The 17,635-nt window shown below is 53.6% G+C and overlaps 3 protein-coding genes across 10 annotated transcripts; 1 reads left to right on the top strand and 2 right to left on the bottom strand.

Annotated features, from left to right (window-relative positions):
• Nucleotides 1–2,102: 2,102 nt before the first annotated feature.
• On the bottom strand, nucleotides 2,103–8,845 carry BTBD19 (BTB domain containing 19). Of its 7 annotated transcripts, none has more exons than XM_025912520.2 (8): nucleotides 6,805–8,845; nucleotides 5,317–5,530; nucleotides 5,178–5,231; nucleotides 3,962–4,021; nucleotides 3,792–3,860; nucleotides 3,583–3,714; nucleotides 3,332–3,457; nucleotides 2,103–3,193 (listed from the first exon to the last, which is right to left on the bottom strand). In XM_025912520.2, the coding sequence occupies exons 1-8, from the start codon at nucleotides 6,888–6,890 to the stop codon at nucleotides 3,059–3,061; spliced, it is 876 nt and encodes a 291-aa protein (XP_025768305.1). In that variant the 5' UTR covers nucleotides 6,891–8,845; the 3' UTR covers nucleotides 2,103–3,058. The 7 variants fall into 7 exon arrangements, with proteins under 7 accessions (XP_025768305.1, XP_086572908.1, XP_086572911.1 ...); XM_086716782.1 differs by having other exon boundaries at nucleotides 3,588–3,714; XM_086716785.1 differs by lacking the exon at nucleotides 5,178–5,231 and adding an exon at nucleotides 5,066–5,160 and having other exon boundaries at nucleotides 3,962–4,043.
• Nucleotides 7,958–9,767, top strand: DYNLT4 (dynein light chain Tctex-type 4). Of its 2 annotated transcripts, XM_086716786.1 has the most exons (3): nucleotides 7,958–8,597; nucleotides 8,918–8,973; nucleotides 9,077–9,767. In XM_086716786.1, the coding sequence occupies exon 3, from the start codon at nucleotides 9,088–9,090 to the stop codon at nucleotides 9,745–9,747; it is 660 nt and encodes a 219-aa protein (XP_086572912.1). In that variant the 5' UTR covers nucleotides 7,958–8,597; nucleotides 8,918–8,973; nucleotides 9,077–9,087; the 3' UTR covers nucleotides 9,748–9,767. The 2 variants fall into 2 exon arrangements, with proteins under 2 accessions (XP_086572912.1, XP_025768514.1); XM_025912729.2 differs by having other exon boundaries at nucleotides 7,958–8,973.
• PLK3 (polo like kinase 3) lies at nucleotides 9,761–14,786 on the bottom strand. Its single transcript, XM_025935041.2, has 15 exons — nucleotides 14,444–14,786; nucleotides 14,126–14,233; nucleotides 13,920–14,036; nucleotides 13,650–13,779; nucleotides 13,481–13,568; nucleotides 12,570–12,665; nucleotides 12,281–12,479; nucleotides 12,047–12,170; nucleotides 11,771–11,862; nucleotides 11,437–11,530; nucleotides 11,210–11,293; nucleotides 10,954–11,116; nucleotides 10,684–10,813; nucleotides 10,400–10,513; nucleotides 9,761–10,289 (listed from the first exon to the last, which is right to left on the bottom strand). The coding sequence occupies exons 1-15, from the start codon at nucleotides 14,651–14,653 to the stop codon at nucleotides 10,098–10,100; spliced, it is 1,941 nt and encodes a 646-aa protein (XP_025790826.1). The 5' UTR covers nucleotides 14,654–14,786; the 3' UTR covers nucleotides 9,761–10,097.
• Nucleotides 14,787–17,635: the final 2,849 nt, after the last annotated feature.

The raw sequence follows: 17,635 nt of genomic DNA, 5'->3' as shown, positions 1-17,635 counted from the left end.
TCTTAAAGTCCTCATGAGTGAAGTCATAAGATTTTCATCTTTCTCTGACTAATTTCACTTAGCATAATACCCTCCAGTTCCATCCACGTAGTTGCAAATGGCAAGATTTCATTCTTTTTGATCGCTGAGTAATACTCCGTTGTAGATATATACCACATCTTCTTTATCCATTCATCCGTCGATGGACATTTGGGCTCTTTCCATACTTTATTGTTGATAGTGCTGCTATAAACATGGGGGTGCCTGTGTCCCTTCGAAACAGCACACCTGTATCCCGTGGATAAATGCCTGGTAGTACAATTGCTGGGTCCTAGGGCAGTTCTATTTTTAGTTTTTTGAGGAAACTCCATACTCTTTTCCAGAGTGGCTGCACCAGCTTGCATTCCCAAGTTTAATTTTCAAACCCAACCAGGGACCCTAAGAGGGGCAAGGAGAACTTTTTCCTCCCTTACACTACCTTTTCTTTTAGCAAAAGGAATTGTGCTCTACTTGATCTGCACTGAGCTTTTTCCAAAGTCACAGATACCTTTCTATATCACTGTAATATACCATAGTTTAGCCAGTCTTCTAGATTAAACCAGGACATCTAGCTTGTTTTCAATTTTCATTATCCAAACAATGCTGTTATGAAGTAGTACTATGAGTAACCACATTTTCGGTCTTGAGAAGTAATGCCAAATAACTTTCTTTAATTCATATGCAACATATTTTTGTATAAAATCCCTGAGACAGAAGTTTAACCTTATTTTCTACTAATCAACTGCCCCTCATTTTAGATTGATAGTATCTTGTTGTATAGCTCTTTTAAACTCTTTATGGAATAAAATAGCATTTAAATAAGGAAATAACGTCATCACTGAACATTTGCAGAGCACTGATTATGTGACAGAGACTGGAGAAACAAGAAATGAATAAGGCACCACTCCAATCCCAGGGATCTTTGTCTAGGGAGATTCAGATCCTCAGGAAGACAAAGGGTGTAATGAATAAAAAAGGTAGTGATGTGAGAAACAAAGGCAGAAGGAAATGTAGATAAAATTCAATTTCCTCATAATCTGCAGCCCTTTGACAAATTCTTGAGGCAGGTCAACTCTAACATTCCTCCAGGAACTCCCTACTGTCTTAATGTTAATGGGAAAAAAACAACCTTAGCTTGACAAGAGCAAGGCCTCCAGGATCCTGTGTGTCTTCTTTTTTTTAAATTTTTTTTAATGTTTATTTATTTTTGAGACAGAGAGAGAGCATGAACGGGAGAGGGTGAGAGAGAGAGGGAGATACAGAATCCAAAGCAGGCTCCAGGCTCTGAGCTATCAGCACAGAGCCCGATGCGTGGCTTGAACTCACAGACCATGAGATCATGACCTAAGCCCAAGTGGGAAGTTCAACCAACTGAGCCATCCAGGTGCCCCTGAGTCTTCTTTAGCATATGATTAGCATATGAAAGTCCTTCTGGAAACTTCCCCTGGCCTTTACTTCCCCCAACCCCTAAGTGTATAATCAGTCACTCCTCACAACACCCCCCCACACACACACACACACACACACACATACAGCTCTTCCTGCCCACTGGTCCTGTCCCCATGCTTTAAAATCACCTTTTTGCACTCAACCATTCTTTCTTGGCCATCGGCTCCAGACCCCACCATCACTCCAAAACTGCATCTGTAGCATGGGGAGTCATCAGTAACCAAGAGAATGACTGTGCAGCCAGAGGACTACTGCCTTCAGAACCAGTGACTTTATGCAAAGGTAGTTGTTGAGAGAAGAGTTGCTAACATTTGGAACCACTAGTAATTCGGAGTGTCCTGAAAGTGAAATAGAGTGTATTTTGTCTGAGCAATGGGGATGTTGGGGGCTTAATAAGGGTAGTACGGCTGATAATCTTAAGTCTGGCTGCAGTGTGGGAAATGGCACGAAGAGGGGCATGGCTGGTGTGGAGGCAGAAAGACTAGCAAGAGCCTGTTGCATTAATTCTTAACATGGTACTGGGTGAACTAAAGTGAAGAGAACTGAACCAACTGGAAAGATCTCATAGGGGAGAAAAAATAATTTTCCTTCTATTCTATGAAGTCTTGGCTGAGACCCTTGTAATAAGAGACAGATTAACAAAAGAAAAACAAGTTTATTAATATGTATACCTCTTGTGTACATGGGAGATACCCAGGGAAAAATGAGTAACTCCCTGAGGTGGTCTAAAATACCTGCTGAAAGACCATCTTCAGTTAAGGATGAAAGAAAAGTGTAGGGAGGACAGTTAGGAGAATGCTACCAGGAAAAACACAGTACATAAGGTAAGGCTTGTTAAGCAGATTTCAGTGGGTGCCTTCTCCACTAAAATCTTGTGAGTTGATCATCCTTCTTTTCCTGGTACGGAGGAGACGCCCTTACTAATGGAGACTCCCTTTTTAATTATAAATTTCCCTTACAAAAGGGTAAATTCTATTCTGTTTCCAGAGCTTCCACTTTTTCTCAAAATAATCAGCTTAAAATAATCCTTAGCTCAAAGAGGCGTATTTTGGATTGGCACATTTTACTACCCTTCAGTGTCTTAGAAGGCAGAAGTCACGGGAGGCCGATGTGAGGATGAAGAACAAGGCAAAGCTGAGACGCAGGTTTCTGGCTTAGACACTCACAGAGATGAGAAACACGATGGGGGCAGAACTGGGGAAAGATGAGGCAGCCCAATTTTGGATTGAGTCTGAGGTGTCTGTGGGGCATTTAGAGAGCGCTCTCTAGGAGGTAGCTCTGGAATTAAAGAGGGAGTTGAGCCGAAAAACGTGGGGATTATAAAAGTAAACGCGGCAGGCCTGCGCGGCCAGAGGGCCAGGGTAGAGTCAGGGTAAAGTGTAAGGGAAATCGCTTTTGGGCCCCGCCCAAGCCCACACCCACTCCCCACCCCCAGAGCCCCACCCACAGGGCGCAGAGCCGGGCGACAGTCGCCCTTCCAGCGCCCGGCTCGCAGGGCATGCTGGGGGCGGAAGTCGGCTCCGAGCACTAGGCACGTCGGGAGTTGTAGCTTGGGACAGGCCCAGAATTCCTTGCAAACCGCGGCCTTTGGTCACTTAAAGGGCAGGTCCAGAAAGCAGTGATGCTCCCGGGGCAGGGTTCCCCTCCGGCGGCGGCACGGGGCGCCCCGGGCCGCATCCCCTCTTCGCAGAGCGTGGCATTTCCACGCCTCTACGATCTGCTCCACCTGCAGGGGAAGGCCGGTCACGGCAGTCCTGCAATACCCCCTCACCCGGCAGACCCTGGGCCGAGCCCCCCACCCCCACCCTCGCGCTTTTCCCCCACGCTGCTGAGCGGATCTGAGCTTGGTTCCCCGCGTCCGCACCGGGATGAGCGGCTCCCGCTGGTTCTGCTCTTCCAGGGCACTCAGCTCCGCCGGGGCCAGCAAAGCCAGTCTCAGCTCCCGCACCACCGGGGCCGCCACCTCGGCCACCGGCCGCTCCAGCACAGCCTGCGAACGCCAGCCCTAAGCCTGGACAGGCAGGAGCACCTGCCCCGCCTCCGGCTTGCCGTGTTCCTGCGCCCCAAGCCTCCTTCCGCACGCCAACCCAGGGTCCCTTTAGTACCCCAGCTCACCGCACCCACGCGTGCCCAGCTCCTGGCCGCCAGAACGAGCTCAGCCTCGTCCACGCGGAGCTTGTCGCTGCGCAACAGGGACAGCAACGCTGGCGCCGACAGCTCCAGGAACCCGCGGGTCCGGAGCGCCTCCTGTGGGTCCACGAATGGGTCAGGGAGGAGCAGAATGAGGTCTGAGGGATTGAGACTATGAAGATGGGGAGCGATACCTGGCTATGGGCCTCTATGAAGGCTATGCAACGCTCCTGCAGCGGTCCCAGGCCAAAGGTTACAGCAACCTAGGAACAGGATGAAGGCCATCAGGTTGGAGGCTGGAGAGACCATTGTAGTCCAGTCCTCCACACCGAGGACTAACTGCAAGCCTGTCTAGAACACCCACCTGCAAGGCCTCACAAACCAGTTCCACATCCAGCACCTTCACCACAAACTCCAGGCACAGCTGGGAACAGAAATGAAAGCGGGTTGTGCCAAGGTGTCTCCCCCTCCAAGACCCCATCCTCAGAAGCAGTGAGCCACCCGGGCTCCTAAGCAGCCACATGCCCAAGGTGACCTCCCAGACCAAGAGAGGCAAGAAATCACCAGGGTCTGAGATTTGGCAAGCCTGAAGGGACTGGACACTAGCAGCCTACTTTGGGTCCAGCAGTCTGCCTTCTAGCACATTCCCCACAAATGAAACTAGATGAAAGCCACGTGAAAATCCACTCTCCTTCTCTGAGGACACTTATCTTGTGTCACTCCTGACTCAAAGACCTTTTTGTTTTAACCAGAAACTTGAATTTCACCCATGACCTCTCCTTCTCACTTTCACATCCAGAAAAGCACTGGGTCATGCCAGTTCCACTTCTCTTAAAGTCATGGGCTGCCACTGCCTCTCATCCCCATTGGACTGTGGAGCCCTTCCCATCTCTCCCAATCACTTATCCTCTTAGCTCCAAATCCTCACTCCCTTACCTGAAACTTCCAATGAACTTCCATGCCCTCTGAGTAAAAAAAAAAGTCCAAATTTTTTAAGGTCCAGTATGATTTAGCCCCCGGCACTGTCTCCAATCTCATCTGTCTCTCTCTCACACTTAGTCCAGCCACACTAAATGGCTCACTAGCTCCTTTTGTGCCTCTGTGACTAGAATGCCACCTTTTCCACTCCCCCTCTGAGCAAACCTCTACCTATTCTACTTGATCTAACACAAATGTTTCCCCTTCCAAGAAGTCTTCCCTTCCTTTCTCCCCTATGGCAAGACTAGAGAGACCCTCTGTAGAGTCTCAGCACCATATACCCTCATTTATCACACTTCTTATGCCCCTGGGTTAAGAGTTTTCATGTGTCTATCTCTCTTTGAAGAACAAGGATCAAGGCTGATTTATCCTGGCATCTATGGCACCAGCCATAACCCCCGCCATATGCCCCCACAGCACACACAGGGCATGTACATATCCATTGCACATAGGCACACATAATGCCTATTTACACAGAGAGATATCCATACTTCTGTGTTGGAACACGTTCCTCTCCAGGCCAGAGTGTGTGTGAGGCAGGGTGTGATCTGAGCCCATAAGAAGCAAGAGAAATGAGACAAGGGCCTGCCACATAAACCTACCTCTCGCAGTTCCTCCAGCCCGTATTCTATAGCCGCGGTCAGCACCTCCAGCACCTGCAAAGTAGAAGGGATGTGGAAGGGAGTGTCTCCTGCCCCTCCCCCTCCCTCTCTCATCCACACCGTTGCCCAACAGGCTCACAGAGTGGCGGTGCAGCCTGACGCTGTTGGTGTACAGGAACTCCAGCACTGCCAGGAAGGCCTCAGCTGGCACAGTGCTTAGCACCACGGGGCTAGGCATGCCAGAGCCCAGCTTCGGACCCAGAAGTCGTTGGAAGAAGTTGCATCTACAGGCCAACAAGCACCGGTGGGCAAACACCTCCTGCCGTTCTTGACCGACCAGAAAGCAAACATCACTGTGGGAAGGGAAGGAGAGAGCCAGGGAAGAAGAGGCCAGGGTCTTGGATATAACTCTAGGCTTTGCCTTTGCCCACTCTGAGCTTTCATTTCCTTATCTGTCATATAAGGGACAGGGCTTAGTCCTTCCAGCCAATGGTCTGGAGTATACACACAGGCCTGGATTCTAGTCCTAGCTTCATCCCATGGTGCCTCAGGCAAGTGACTTATACCTTTGAATTTCAGGTTTCTCATCCATGAAATGGGATAGTAATCCCAAACCCTCAGGTCTTAGAGGAGGTGGCTATGCTTGATCACTGAGGGGACACCAAGGCTGATGCAAGATTGATCTTACATACCCCTCTTCTCCCCAGCCTGACTCTTGAGGTAAGGGAAGCTCTTCTTGGCTCCTCCTCCATAGACTGCAAACTCAGCTTTTTTCAGCCTCCTCCAGGCAGGAGGGGGTGGGGGAGCGGGGGTGCAGAGTGCACTGGCTGCAGATAGACATGGCAGCGACGCACCATCATGAGACCAGACCACATTTTCCATCTTCACAACCACTTCCGGCCCCAGCCTCTGGGCCTCCCAACAGCATAGAGGGTAGGAGGCAGGAAATGAAGCTTGGGCTTCTGGAGCCTCCTAGTCCCAGGTCCAAGGCCAGGGGTTCCCACTACTCAGACCAGACTGTAATCCCCAAAGCAGCAGGGTCATGGGAGTCCTCAACCCTGAGGGAGGCAGTGGGGACAGAAAGCTACATTCTAGTTCTCCTGACCAGCCCTGCCCCCATATTCTATCCCTGGTTTCAGACACCACTAGCATCCTGTGCAGTGAGCCCTAGGCAGCACACTTGAACTGCTTCCTGCCGGAAACTCTGGCTCAATCCCTTGAGTTTTGTTCCTCTTGTGAATCCCCAGTTCCCAGAACAGGGTCATCTGCTCCCAGGGAGGGACTCAAGTCACATCCCATCTCTCAAGATCCAGGGGGCAAAGGGCTCCTCTCTGCCAGGAACCCAAATCCACAAAAGAAGGCCTTTGCCCAAAGTCATACCAGTTGCTCCGGGCTTCAGCCCCCACTGCCTCCCCCTCTTCTCCCCCCGCCCCCACTTCTGGCTCTCAAGACATCATGGACACTGAGTGATGTAACCTGTAGCCATTCTCCACACTTGACTTCCCCAGACTGAGTTCACCAGGGAGGAGGGTCATCTCCACCTCTTCTGTACCCAAGGCTTCCTCAGAGTCATGGGACCCAGCAGAGCCAGCTAAGGAAATCCCACAGACAGGGCCCACCCCCTCACCTGTATTGGGGATTGTTGAGAAGGCTTCGGAGTGCTGTGGAAAAGGGTGCAGCCTCCCCGTGCACAACCAGTCCTGGGGTCTCCATGGGTGGGGTGGGGCAGGGGAGCAAGAGGACAGAATAGCCTAGGAGACCTGTTGTCTGTTGGTCTGTGGGAGGTGATAGGTGGGCAGGAGCAGGAGGCCTGGCTAGGCCTGGGAGCTGGTAAGGAGGCTAGAAAGGCCTGAGAGGGAGGGGCAGGAGCTTGGGAAGCCTGTTTGCTGAGAAGCTGAAGTTTAGGGATGGGGCAGGAGAGGCCCAGGTTCCTTAAGAAGGCATTAGAACCTAATGGAAGAGGCCAGAGGCTGGGCTTGGGGATGGAGAGTCAGGGAAGGGGCCAAGACGGGCTGAGGGTGGAGCAGACTGGACTGGGGAGGAGAGGCTGGCAGAGCATGAGGCCCCAGCTGGGAGCCTGCCCAGGCAGCAGTGGGTGGGAAGCCTGTGGGTTTCCACGGAAACTGGAGCTCAGCTTGAGAGGCCCCACCCATCTTCCACAGGCCCAGGGAAAACTTCAGCCCTCAGAGGGGCAGGAAGCTTAGTAGAGGGTCTTAACACCCAGGCCCCTGCCTGCCTTGGATTCAGAGTTCAAACTCCCTGACCCTCCTACTCCTTCCCTCACATGCGCACAGGGTCAGGATCAGGTTAGCCAGGCCTGGGAAACCCCCCTCAATAGGGAAATTCCTCACCCTCATGGAGCTTTCAGGGCCCAGACTGGCTTGTCTGGGAGGGGGCAGTCCTGTCCCTCCCAGAAGGAGGTCAGGTGAGGAGGTGTCAGCTCTGACAGAAGCGTCATGGCCTCTGGCATCCCTAAAATGCAACCACAGTTAGGGGGTTGGCACTCTAGGCACTAGGGCACAGCAGAGGTGTGGCCAGCTGGAGACAAGCTCCAGAGCACTTGGGTCAGCAGGGGTCAGGAGGCTGGACTCTGGTTCACTGCCAAGTCTAGTCACCACTGTTGCATCAGGTCGGCTCCCACCAGCAGGGCTAATGGGTCTCCCCTCCCCCTGCACACAGCCCTGAGCTGAGGAAGTCATCCAAACCCCACCCCAGCTCTGCACAGAGAGCGGAAATGTTTGTCCTTGTTGAGGCTAATGGGGAGAGGATAGAGCCATGACGTTCTTCTTCCTGTGGGGGAAGATCCTGATTCCTGAACAGCCACCCCTACAGCCTCAAGGTCTCCCCATATACCAGGCCTCTGCAACTTGCTCACAGCTTCAGAGCCAGCCTTCAGAAAGGGAGGAATGGACAGTGGCTCAAGAGCCCTGGTGTAGGGGAATACCTTTCTGACCAGAGCCCCTCTCTACATCTGCCCCCTCAGTACAGGGGTTCTAGGCCCCTGTTATCTCCTCTTGCCTGATGACCCAGGCACCCCGCACACAGCATGTACTGTGTAGTAACACTTCCAAGTTAAGCCAGAGCCAGGACTGGAAGGAGGAAACCAAAAAACAGGAGTGCCTTCCCAGTAACCCAGGGCAACTCCACAACACAAGGGGCCATTACCTTCCCATCTGCCAGTCAGGCCAGCTGGGTGAGGAAGGGCTGTGGAGCTAGGAGAGAGTTTGGAGGCCAAAGGCTGCAGGTGACTCAGTTTCCTGTGGGAGTTTCGGGAGAAGAGGGCATTCATCCCAGAACTAATTCTGGAGGTAGGGCCAGAGGCCAACTGGAGAGGGTGGAAGGAGCTTCCTGAGTCACCTGCCTCCATCCAGCCTGAACCAATTGTAGGAGAGATCTTTGTGCCAGCCACCCTAGAAGCAGGTAGGGGTCGAAGGTGTCTGGATTCTAGACACAGGGCTAGAAGGATCTGTGGGGTTGAAGGAGTTGGTCTGTCTGTGTCTCCCTCTGGTTAGGGGTTTGAGGCACCACTATCTAGGCTGAGGAAAACAAAGGGGAGGTTCATCTCCCTTCTGCTGGAGAAGTCAGGTGGAAGAGAGAAAAGGAGGTGTATTTATTTAGAGCTCACTTAGCTAACCTCCATAGTGCCCAGGGGAAAGTGGAGCTCAAGGGGACAGGGGCAACCCCAAGATGATAGTCTGACCAGCATCGCTTATGTCCCTAACAGCCCTTAATCCTCTAAGCACCTAGGAATCCACGCAGCTGGGGACAATTTGATTCACCTGTCCCAAAAACACAGGTAAGAAGGGGTTAGAGGGTAAAAACCCTTATCACGGAGTGAAAGACTGGATGTGGTACAGACGGCCAGTTTAGGCCATCCCGTCTATGTGTGGGTCTTCCAGCCGGCAGGTCCATGGCTGGCAGGTCTGTGCCCCCAGGACGCCAGGAGGAGGATACTACCAAAGACCCCGGGCTGAAACTATCACCGGTGAGGCCTCCAGGCCACCTGCCCAGTATTGAAGAGGCCCGACTAGCAAGTCTGGGCCCGGCCTCCCGCCGTGGCTCTGTGCTGGGCCCAGCCTCGTCCTTCTCACGCCGCAACTCGCTGGCCGGACCAGGCGTGGGTCCTGGGGGTCGGCGACCATCTCTGGGCCCAGTTCCTCTTTTGCGCTCAAGGGTTAGCTTCTCTGGGTTGCCCCTAGCGCCCGTGCGTCAGGTGGCACCCTCCTACCGCACAGAGCCAGCGCCAGGGGAGCGCTGGGAAGCCTCGCGCTTACAGTGCGCCCTGGAGGCAGCGCTGGCGGCGAGGCTGAACAATGCGTGCTACTCAGGTGCGGAGGCCGGGCCTCTGGCTCAGGAGCTGTGCGAGTTGGTACGCGTGCGCCTGCGTGAGATCAGTCCCCCGCGCTACAAGCTAGTGTGCAGCGTGGTGCTGGGGCCGCGCGCCGGCCAGGGCGTGCATGTGGTCAGCCGTGCGCTCTGGGACACCGAATGCGATGGTCTGGCCTCCGCCGCCTTCACCAACGCCTCGCTCTTCGCCGTGGCCGTGGTCCATGGGCTCTACTACGAGTGAAGAGGCCTCCAAGTTATGCAAAAACGGTTTATTATCCCAGGAGAAGGCCCTCCCTGGGGCTCAATCCCAATAAATAAATGTCTGTCAATAAATAAAAGTGGTCCATAAATAACGTCCCCTAGCTGGGGACTAAGGCTCAGGCTTTTCTTGGAGAAGGGGTAGGAGGCTGCCGAGACAGGCAGACTCCAACCGCAGTAAAGCTGGTCCCTGATTCCCTGGGGGATTCGGCCCACAGCCCCCAGTGAGGCACCGAAGGGACAGGGAGGCCCACAAAGGCAAAGGCCAGAGCCTTACAGGCACAGGCCTCAGCCCTGAGGCTTTAGGTCAAGGCCTGCTCTGCAGGTTGGGGCCTAGGCTGGGCAGCGATCCCGGAGCAGACGCAGAGCATAGCGGAGCCGCTGCCGCAGGTCCGGAGAACAGCCCAGCTGCCGAAGGTGGGAAGCGAGGTAAGTGCAAGCACTGCGATTGCGGGCCACAAAAGTCACAAGCAGGGGTTCCCAGCCACTGAGGATCAGTTTGGTGTGGTCGCCATAGAAGTTCACCTATGCACAGAAGGGTAGCACTGATCAGGGCCTAGGCCCCAGGTCCAGTTTCTTTCCCCAGCATAGTGGGCCTCCTAGACCTTGCCCCCAACTCCAGGAGGGGTTCTTACCTGGACAGTACCATCACTAAACAGCATGAGTAGGGCCTGATCAGTCTTGACCCACTGCAGCAAGAGTGGGGGGACAGGCATCTCCACCTCTTCCACACTGGGCAGATCACCACCCTGGGAGCAGGAGCAGGTTATTTGTCTGACACTAGTCAGGCCCCTCCCCATTAATGTCTCCCTTAGAGGTCCAGCCTCTAGCTCTTAGTCCCCCAGCCACTCCTGCCAAGGGGAATAGGAAGGGATCAGGTTGTGTTAGTCCTCAATGTGCCCCACTCCAGTCCACACACCTTCATGAGACGCTGCTCCATGTAGGAGGCAAAATATCGTAGGACACCAAGCTGAGGCTGCAGGGCCCGAGGCACAGCACCCACAGAGAAAGAGAAGTGTTTTGTGCTGGTAGGGTTGTAGTGCACAGTCCTAGAAGAGAGGAGACAAGAGGTCAGAGAGAACCCCGCACTGATGCCCCTCCCCAAGAGACCCCAGGACACCCAAGTGCAGAAGCACACAGCTGCTGGGCACAATGGCCTGGATACAAGACACTCCATAACAGCACTTACTTTCTGTTGGCTGAAAGGGCCATATGTGTGCCATTGTTGAAAAGCACAGCCACACGGCGGCTGGACAGTTGATACCCAAAGCCAAATTTGTTGGAGTAGTCAACCCACTTGCTGACCCATACCAGAGGCTCTGGCTGTGCAAGGGGAGCTGGGTTCTGTTCCGCTGTCATGGAAGAGGAAGGAGTGAGGATCTGTTCCCAACATGGCAGCCAAAGAACTCCCACCACCATTCACCCATACCATACCCCAATCTCACCTGGGGGCATGAAGGCCAGGCAGTTTCTCAGAGCACAGAGGGCTGACTCCACCACTGTGGCCACAGTCAGACCTTCTTCAAACCCTAAAGGAAACAGGGCACTGAGAATTAGGCATTAGTTCCCCAGGACACAGACCATGACCACTGACCTCTGACCACTCCTTCCCTCTGGTCCCTGGTCTCAGCCCCAGAAACTTCTAACACTTCTCATCCTCCTGGCTCCTCACCATCTCCACTGCTTGCCAGTGTCCCACGGGGTGAGCTGTCCTCAGGTGCCGTCTCTACCAAGCTGAGGGGTGCTGGACCAGAAGCTGCTGGAGCCTGGATGGTTGGGTAGGAGAAGGAAGTGAGATAGGCCTCAAAATCCAAATCCTTGAGAGTCCATGGCCCAGCCTTGCCCTGGCAGCCAGGGCACCCCAGGTCAGCCCTGCCTGGCTAATGAGACACAGCCAATTAGGCTACCATGAGGCTAGATGCTTCACTAGCTTCTTTTATCCCAGGCTTCCTGCAGCTGCTAGGGTGAGAGTGAGTCAGGAAACACTTCCCACGTGAGTACCTCACCTCAGGCCTGGCATCTTGATGCCCAATGGACGTCCGAGTGAGGCCATTCACCAAACAGGAGACCTCGTCCCGCTCCTCAGGATGGTTCTTACCTGGGTGGGGGAAGATATAGCCCTCAGTATCCTGCCCACCCCGCAGGCTTCCTGTAGGGATGATACAAATGGGCACATGCTCTCTCCAGGGGTTCAAAGGCACTCACACTCAGGCCCCCACAATATATGTAACAAGCCCCCCTGCCACTTTATACCCTCAAACCCACTGACATCGCAGACTCACTCTTCTTCTTCCTGCCAAAGAGGCTCTTGGTAACTTTGACAAACAGAATCCTAGCTGGGTTAAGGGGTATCAGGTCTGGGACTGTCACACAGCTGCTGACAGGGAGCCGGTCGGGGGTGTAGCCCTGAGGAGGGAAGTCATGTGAGCAGAGAAGGGAGGTCCTAGGGGCCCTGTCACCTACCCCCCATTGAATCCCCTGGGAATATGCAGACTTGACTTCGGGGAGCCACAGACCTTGGTAAAGAAGTCATGGCGCAGGATCTGGTCAATTGAGGGGCGGTCTTGGGGCGAGGCTCGAAGGATGGCAGCCAGGAGCTGCCGGGCAGGCAGTGAAAGGCTGGCAGGCAGTGTGTAGTGAACCTGTTTGATGCAGCGATAGGTCTCCTTCAAGTCAACTGTCTCAAAGGGGGGACTCCCACACAGCAGTGTGTACCTGTGAGGTAGAGATAAGGGGGTCAGGAGTAAAGTGGAAGGTACACCCCATGCGTGCACCCACCAGTGTGTAGACGACCCTGGGACTCACATGACACAGCCCAGGGACCACACGTCTGCCTCGGGGCCATGGCCCTGTCTTTGCAGCACTTCTGGAGCCACATAATTGGGGGTGCCACAGATGGTTCTGAAAAGGAGTAGGAAGAGAGGAGAAGGTTCAGACCCAGCCTGGCTAGCCACCCCCCACCCTCATCCCTGCCCCCACTGTGAGTCCAGACAAAGCAGCTGCCTGTCACCAAAGGCCAGAGAACTCCTGCTTGTCCTGGGACAATGGATGCTGGAGATGGCAGCTGAGTCCCCGCCCACCCGCCTGGCCCAGCTGCTCAGCTGCTCTGCAGGATGATGGGGGGTGGTGTGTGGGGGGGCGGAAGGCCCTGACCCCCAACCCAGCTCCCTCTTCCAAGGCCAGCAGAGTCCATCACTGATCCTTTCCTCCTTCCCCCACTCCCGTCTGTCAGACACCCACACAGGCTGTCACCTCCTATGGTCTGTGCCACACACACACCAACACCAGCTGTCATGTTGCCCCAAAACACTCCTCTGTCACACATGCTATCTGTTGTCACTCACACCCAGTCATCATGGCCACAGCAGGGTCTTCTTACACAGGATGTCATGTCCTGCTATTCCCACACTCGGTCTGTCTCACACACACATTGCTTATGTCACCTTCCCCCAGCCACACACAGGATCAAACATCTCCAAGAATCCTTACATCCCCGTCTGTCTCAGGGATTCAAACACCAACAGGACCCTCAGCCTTTCCACCAGTCGTGGCTGCCACCTCCACCTTCCCCCACACACAAACAACCGTCATCCCTCCCCATCTATCACACACACACATAAGTCAGTCATCATGCCTCCCACATACAAACTCACTGTCTGTCACGCACATCATCTGTATCACACAGACTGTGGCCACCCCTCTCCTCAAACACTCACTTCTTCCTATGTTCCGGGGGTTCCAACCGGGTTGCCAGCCCAAAGTCCCCCATCTTCAGTTCCATGTTCTCAGTGATAAAAAAATTTCCTGAACAGGGGGAAAGAGGCGTGTCAGACTCCTTTCTCTCTGCGTCCTCAAACCCCAATCCTGCTGGCCCAGGATTCTCACCCAGCTTGAGGTCTCGATGCAGGATGCCCCGCTGGTGCAAGTACTTGAGTCCAGAAAGGATCTGGCGCAGGTAGTAGCGCACCTCTGGCTCCAACAGGGTGTGTCGGGCCTTCCAGATGTGGGCCAGGGACTGCAGAAAGCCACTGCTTCAGTCCCTGGCCCGCCCTCTTTGACCCTCCCTCCATCTGTGCTCGCTGAAGGAAGAGACAGGGCTCCAGCTTTGGGTCTCAAGGCCCCTTTCTCTCTCCCACTCCCATTGTCATCGCTCACCTTTCGGCTGCAGAGCTCCAGGAAAATGTATATGTTGTCAGCATCCTCAAAGTGGTGTGAGAAACGCACGATGTGGCGGTGCTGCAGGCCGCGGTGCAGCTCAATCTCGTTTAGGATCTGCAATGTGGGCGCGGGGTGGTCATCCTTCAAGGGCTCCCTCACTACTGTCCCCACCCCACCCCTGATCCGCTGGGCCTGGGGCCCACCTTCTCGCGTTGATGCGGCTTGGTGATGCGGCTCTGTGAGATGACTTTGACAGCGTAGGCGTTGCCGGTCTCCGTGTCAGTAGCCTCGTAGCAGCGGGCAAAGCCCCCCTGTTGGGAAGGGGGCATCAGGCAGAGCGCTCCAGGATAGCCAAGTCTGGCCCGCAGACGTCCCCGCACTGAGGGCAAGCGTCCCCGCGCCGAGGACAAGCGTCCCCGCGTCCCCGCGCTGAGAACAAGCGCCCCCGCCCCAGCAGGCGCCGTCCAGAAGGTCGGCAAGACCCCCCCGCCCCTCGCTAGCACTCCACCCCACCAGTTCACCTTGCCCAACAGGCGGCCTTTGAAGTAGGTGCGGCCGCTGCGCGGGTCGGTGATGAGGCGCCCTGAGTCCGGCGCCGGTGGTCCGGCCAGCATCTCCAGATCAGGTCCTGGCGAGGCATTCTCAGGCGGCCCGGGCCCGGCAGGGGGCGCGGGCGGGGCGGCAGCACGCGGGAAGGGACGCGGGGATAGGAAGCCGGCGGCGGGCTCCATGCAGGCGGTGCGTCGCAGCGCGGGCCCGGCTTGTTTCTGTTCCGCCAGGCCCGGGCCGCGCGTGGCACTGCCTGGATTTGCTACGCTGAGCTCGCGCCCGAGGGAGCCCGGCGTTTTTATCAATGAACGCCTGTCTCCTCCCCGGAGTTTCGTCATTAAGAGCCCGCCCCCTTCCAGGCGACGAGTCACTCAGAAGGCACGCCCCTCCTCAGGTCTTACGTCACCAAGAAGCTCGTCCTCCCACCCAACGCAAGTTCAGACCCAGCCTCCTACCCAAGCCTTAAAGAGGCAACTCTGCTGGTAGGCACCAAGCATGTAGGGAGCAGCCGTTTCTCCGTACCCCTAGCCCCACGCCCTGGTGACCGAGAGTCCCTTTAATGGAGGTCTCTTTCTTTCCCCATCCTTCGGGGCTTATGCTGAAGTCCGAAGGGGGCTGGGTATCCGGAGTCTCCGCCAGGCAACTAGATGGACAAGCAATCCTGGCGAGAAGGGAGAGGCAGGGGCGGTGCTCGCTTTCGCCAGGGGGAGTCACCAAAACTTCCCTTTAAGGGCGCGAGCCCTTCCGCTGGTCCCTTGCCCTCGGCCAGAGCCCGCGGGCGCAGCCCGGTGCCACCCCCTTTAGGGCTTGGGAAGAATTGCACACTCCGGAGCCTGGCTTGGGACGGGGAGGGGTGGGTAGGAGACTGCCACGCCAAGTTTTGTGGTCAAACAGAGACCAGCATTCAAGGTTTTTATTATGTGCCAGGCCGCATCTTCTACAACTCTCTTCCACATTCTTTTTTTTTTTTTTTTTTTTTTATGTTTAGTTTTGAGAAAGAGAGGGCGCCCGCGCACAAGCTGGGAGGGGCAGAGAGAGAGGGGGACAGAGGATACAATGCGGGCTCTGCGCTGACAGTAGAGAGCCCAATGTGGGGCTCGAACTCATGAACTGTGAGATCATGACCTGAGCCGAAGTCCCACGCTAACCGACTGAGCCAACCAGGCTACCCTCTCTTACACATTCTTGAGGAACAGGTCTCCAGTTCTGGTAGGGTCCCCTATTACCCTTCCCTGAAAACTCCCACTGCCTGGAGTCAGCAGCCAGAGGCCAGAAAGTGAAGAATGAGAATTGGATTTTCTCAAATCTAGCTATGGACAATTGGGTAGGTGGTTCTGGAGCCAACTGGACTGCTGGACCCCTAGTTCATGCCTGCCCTTTCCAGGGCCAGAGACAGAGAGAGGTGGGGTCTTAACCCCTCTCTAGTGTTTGTTCCAGTTTCACAGGCTTCCCCTGGCCTTTCCCTCTCATTTCTCTGCCCTCACTCTGTACTATTCAGTCAATTATTAAGCCATTCAATCCTCAAAGATTTATTGAGAGCAACTGCTAAGTGCCAAGCACTGGATGAATAAGACTGGTCAAGGTTGCAGCCCTCATTTAGTTTACATTCTGCTTGATGGAAACAGACAATTGGCAAGTATGCCAACAAGGTAATCGCAGGCTTTGAAAAGTTATGAAGGAGGTAAACAGAAAAGTAATCAAAGAGCTTGCTTTAGAAAGAGTAGCCAGGAAAGTCAATAAATACTTATTGAGTACCCAGTTCCTGTCAGTTTTATCTCCCCAAAGATAAAAATCTCTGAAAAGTACCCACTTCCCATGTTCCCCTCACAGCCTAATCTGAGTTGCAGTCTCTGGTTCGGATTATTGCCACAGCATCTTGCTGGTCTCCTTACCCTTAGTGTCATCTCCATTTTATCCTCCTTCCATGTCACCAGCCCACCCAATCCTTCATCAGGCCCACAAAGTCCTACTTCTCTACCCTTGCTCTTCATGGCCACTGATGGAAGAAACCAAACATCCTGAAATGTGGAGAATTTCTAGTTACTCTCATGGGGAGTGAGGGGTGAGGGGTGGGCCTTAAGTACCATACTCAGGAGTTTGACTTTTATCCTACAAGTTGACAATTTTCCAGTGGGGAGATGGTAGCAGTGAGCCAGAAAGGACAGATCTGTGGGGAAAATGGAGCTGAAGCATGTGTAGTTTGAAAAGGCATATTTGATTTTGCAATTTTATATTTGGAAAATAAAGTAAAATGTCTTTGTATTAGTTTGGTAGGGTTGCCATAAAAAAATACTACACACTAGGTGGCTTAACCAATAGAAATTTATTTTCTCATAATTCTGGAGGCTGGAGGTCCAAGTTCAAGGTATTGACAGGTTGATTCTGTTAAAAAGAAAACCACAGACCTCAAATGGTGTTACTTGGGCCAGGCAAAGTCGCTAAGCCAGAGCTTAATACCTAACCTAATTGCAGTTTCAATCTCCCCCAGAAATATAAATTTTAACCTGTCAGGAATTTTCTGATAGGTGCCAATAAATCTTGCATAGGACCCTCTCCATCTCCCAAAGAAAGATGAGGTGATCTGCATAAGACCCCCTGCTCTTCCTCCTAAGAGAAAGTGACCTTGCAAGAAACAATTCTTTATTTTCTTTTGCTTCTTTCTTGCCCCACACTGCTTCCTATAACAACTTTCCATTTTGTACAACTCCTCAGAGACCCCTCAGCTTCCTAGATGGGATGCTGCCTGATTCATGTTTTGTTTAATAAAGCCAATTAGATCTTCAAATTTACTTAGTTGAATTTTAAAATTTTTATTATTTAAAAAAATTTTTATTTTGAGAGAGAGCAAGAGCACACGGTGGGGGTTGGGGGGGGCAGAGAGAGAGGTAGAGAGAATCCCAAGCAGACTCTGTGCTGTTAGTGCAGAGCCCAACATAGGGCTTGATCCCAGGAATTGTGAAATCGTAACCTGAGCTGAAATAAGAGTTGTTCACTTAACCGACTGAGCCACGTAGGTGCCCCAGTTGAATTTTGTTTAACAATTTCTTCTGAGGACTCTCTCTTAGTTTGTAGGTGATAGTCTTCTCCCTCTGACTTAATAGTCTTTCTTCTTCTTCTTCTTCCTTTTTTTTTAGTGGGTTCCATGCCAAGTTGGAGCTTGAACT

This window comes from Puma concolor, chromosome C1 (assembly GCF_028749965.1).
Source record: "Puma concolor isolate L17-30 chromosome C1, mPumCon1.1.hap2, whole genome shotgun sequence".
NCBI lineage: Eukaryota > Metazoa > Chordata > Mammalia > Carnivora > Felidae > Puma > Puma concolor.
The sequence above is the reverse complement of the archived record's forward strand: the minus strand, read 5'-3'. Positions and strand labels throughout refer to the sequence as shown.